Below are 4,046 nucleotides of genomic sequence, written 5' to 3'. Positions count from 1 at the left end.
CGTACTGTTTTATTCGCATGATCATCAATTTATGTGTCTGGTTTCCTATGCAAGATTCGTTAAACGGAGTCGCTTATTTAGTTCATGAGATCGGCACAGTTATCTGTTTGCGTGCAAGATTGATTTTCTATCAGCCGAAATGTGTTTCTGTTTGCCGTTCGCACCACCTACATTAGGCTAATATGAATTATGGTTTGAACACAATCATCTTGCTGCTTGCTTATATATTTGATAATTGCTGATCAGATTCTTCCCCGCCTTTCGTCTTCTCAGGTTGTGGATTTCTGACAAGGTAATACGCCAAAACACTTATATGAAGCTAATTTTGGAAGTTAGCTTGATAGTTATGAAAACAATGTTGGCCTCCCTTGCTTGACATCTTGCCCAAATGAGTATTTAATTATGAGAAATGCCGAGGCACATGGCTCCTTATGAAATTGGGAGTTACTCATTTGAGCAGGATGTGTTCCAAAGAAGGGACTTGTAATGTTCTCTTTGTATTTAGGAAGGAGATTAGGGTGTTATTGAGCAAGATCTTGTTTGTTGCTTGCACCACCTTGTATATTCTCATTGAGTCTTCATGTATACTCATACTCTTCAACTGTAAGGCAGACGTCATATATAATTTTCCATTTGTTATGCTATTTTCTGAGAGCTTTAGCCAGTTGGTTGTGTGTGCGTGTGTGGTCAGTACAGATAATTATTGTACTTCAAACTTTGATTAGTTTGTACACTAAGCTACTACTATCATCAGCTGCTATAAATTGAACGATATGCAGAACTAATTTGTGGAAGCACTTGGATCTTTTTCCCTCCCTAAGTTACCAAGGTATGTGTTTATATGATCTTAGCTATTTTGTCATCGGTTCAATTAGCCATTTTAATTGCTTTTATGAGGATAATCATGGTTTTATGCCTCATATGCTTCTTCGATGCTTAGCAAGTGATTCCTTAAGGTGCAGTTCACTGCATATTCTTCCTGTCAATTTGTTGTTCAATAAACAGTATAAACTTATTTGTATGTCCCATCTAAATTCTTGCCTGCTGGAAGCTAACTCCAATCAAAGCATCACAATATTTGATAGAATGCTTTTTTGGTTCAACTTTTTCCTGACTTTTTAAGACAACTTCGACTTTTTCTTCTTTCAACCAACCAATTTAACCTTTCAAATATATATGAAGTATTACCATTCTTTTTGAACGAAAGAGAAGACAAATAAAATAAAAATGTATAGAGAGAAAGCAAAGACACAGTCTTGGTGGTTTTTATTAGCATCTCCAAATTGTTATTGAACGATATTCTAAAAGATCTATGCCCCCTCTGGCTGTAATTTTTTTGTAGACTGTATATGTCTTCTTGTTTCAGTGGTAGTATTGATATATTCTTACATCATTTGCACACTGGTAATTGAAGTTTACCCTGTCTTAACTTTGATTTGCCACCACCATATAGATCCTTTCCGTTATGCAATTCTATTTCATATTCTCTCATTCTTATTTCCACCGTGAACCATCCACATGTTAATAAGCCATTCTCTTGTTTTGCAATCCTCATATGCACCTTGAGGTTTAAGTTTTCCATTTTTAAACAGTTCAGCACCGTGCATCTATTTTTTCCTGCCTCCTTTAATAGTATTATTAGCATCATGCACTTCTGAAAATTCATGGCTTCTTTCCTCCCAAAGGAAAAGGGCTACACTTATATACCATGCCTTCACGCCATATTTTTAATACGTTCTTGGATATGATGATATACATCCCAACCACTTGTTGCATACATTGGCTTCTTGCACATAAAATAAACAAATTATCTAGCAAGTTAGGAACCAATGATAGGTTTTATTGAGATTCTTCCAGTCTCCAGTAATATTTCCTGTAAAGAAATCAAACCACACATAATACACACTTGCATAAAAGAATCCTTTCATGAAAAAGAGAAAGAACCACTCTTATTTTTAGCACCGAGGATAATCTGCTGGAGGATGAGGAAGGGTCTCCAGTGGTCCTTGCCCATTTTTAACAATAAACACCATAGACAAACCCCACGATAAATGTATCTCCAAATGGCAGTGCATGAACCAAGCCCCTGCACCATACATAAAGCATCATCAAGTTCTTGCATGCTATTTTCCACATGTCTGTGTGAATATGTGTGGGTTTATGTGTGAACTCATGCACGTGGAAAAATTCTATGCAACACATGGTCTAATCATTTCATTGTGTTTCTTGCATCTCTCTCTGTTGGAGATATGAGGGACTCATCCACTGTGTAGAAAACTATGTGGAAGTAGAAACGAGGACACAAACTAAGTGTTGCATATGACTAATATTGAGTATATATTATTACCTGGATTATCAGCAGTGAATCGAATTGCTGCCCATCCACCAACCGGAACTCCAATAGTGTTCATGTATGGTGGATTCACCAAGTTGAAAGTAGCTTTATCTGGATTGTAGTTACCGGTGCCATAGCCCACAACATAGAAGCTATACCCATGGAGATGAATAGGATGGTTTTCAGTAGAAACAGTCCCCGTATCCTGCAAGATGAGCTGAACCCTAGTCCCATACTCAAGCACAAAAACTCTTGTTCCATTCTTCGAGTTAGTATTATTGGGAGCATTGTTGGGTGCTCCATTAACAAAATCATAGAATTTGAGGGGTGCCCCTGGAAAATCTTCAGTGAAATACGCATTTTTGTCCCAATAATAAGCTTCTAAAAGTGAAATATTAGGGCGGATAAAACTTATGTTATTCATGGAAGCAGCCATTACCCCACCATTAACCCCTTGGCAGTTTTTCTGTGGATCTTTTCTACTGCATTTCTGCACATTCACACCAATGGTAACAAAGAGGTTCTTGTCAATTTCTTTCGGAACACTTGAAGTATTTAGTCCTTTAAGCCCATCCATCACGGTTTTAACCGCAAGATTATCTTTAAAACTCGGTAGAACAGCTGGTAAAGACAGGCTATTTGGTGTGGCACCCAAGTATTGGAAATAGGCTACCGCAGTTATGTTCTGGAATGGTATACTTTGTGCAGACATGTAAGGGCCCATGGCCATGGAATATCTGCCTATGGGTTGATTTGCAGTGACTAGAACGTTGAGGGTCTGGCCGGGCCCAAGCATCACCCTGTCCGTAGTGAAGGGCTTTGTGTATTCAGCATCAGCTTCAACTATGGTTAATTTGTGATTAGCAATTCCAAAGAAGTATTCATTGTTCAGTCCAGCGTTGATTAACCTCAGCAGGTATGTCTTCCCCGGTACCACATCGATCTTGTACACATCTGAGGAAATAGCAATGTTAAGTATTAGTTGTGCATACGGACAATGTTGCAAATGAACTCTATATTCACGATAAACAAAAAAAAAAAAAAAAAAAAAAAAAAAAAAAAAAACTCAAGAATTAAGATTTCTTTGCCTGTAACACAAGTGCTCAAATATACAAAGTCAATGGAATACCATATATGACGATTTTACGGTTCATGTTCTTGGAATCTTGGTGCAATCGAACGAAAGTTACATCCTATATCCAATTTGGATTTGTCATAGTGATATGTCAAAATATGCTGCATCTACTGCATATCATCTAAAGGAACATTTCAGTATAATGTTTCATCTTATATTTTAAATATTATTCATACTTGGCTAATTAGAAAAATATTGAAATATATGGATGATTTACCATTGCCGGAGCAATTGTAATTGGGACCCGGATGGCCATTAATAGTGTAAGCATCAGCAATGGGAGGGCCTCCGCCGCTAGCTAGAACAGCCTGCTCAAGCTGTAGCACATCTTTCAACCAATATTCCCCTATTGAGTTTTAGAGAAATGTCCAATAGTCAAATATTTTACGGATAATATGCACATAATTAAGTACACACATAAAGGAAAACTAAATTAAGTTTAATGTATGGATGTTGTAGAGTACCTAGAATTATGATATGCTCCTCGTAGGGGTAAGGAAAAGGGTATGGAACACCAGTTTTAGGATAGATAACAATGGCGCCATAAACAGTTGCACGAAGCCATGAGAGATGAGC

At 37.4% G+C, this 4,046-nt stretch overlaps 1 protein-coding gene across 1 annotated transcript in view; it reads right to left on the bottom strand.

Moving 5' to 3' along the window:
- The window catches only part of LOC105173860 (laccase-6), a 3,757-nt gene continuing 1,440 nt past the window's right edge, over positions 1,730-4,046 (bottom strand). The window contains 4 exon segments of the mRNA XM_011095762.2: positions 1,730-2,086; positions 2,348-3,289; positions 3,688-3,816; positions 3,935-4,046. The exon segment at positions 3,935-4,046 is cut by the window's right edge and continues 49 nt beyond it. Of these exon segments, the coding sequence (XP_011094064.2) occupies positions 1,956-2,086; positions 2,348-3,289; positions 3,688-3,816; positions 3,935-4,046 (1,314 nt within the window). The 3' untranslated portion in view covers positions 1,730-1,955.

Source organism: Sesamum indicum, linkage group LG1 (assembly GCF_000512975.1).
Source record: "Sesamum indicum cultivar Zhongzhi No. 13 linkage group LG1, S_indicum_v1.0, whole genome shotgun sequence".
NCBI classification, from domain to species: domain Eukaryota; kingdom Viridiplantae; phylum Streptophyta; class Magnoliopsida; order Lamiales; family Pedaliaceae; genus Sesamum; species Sesamum indicum.
This window is presented reverse-complemented; position numbering and strand designations above follow the sequence as displayed.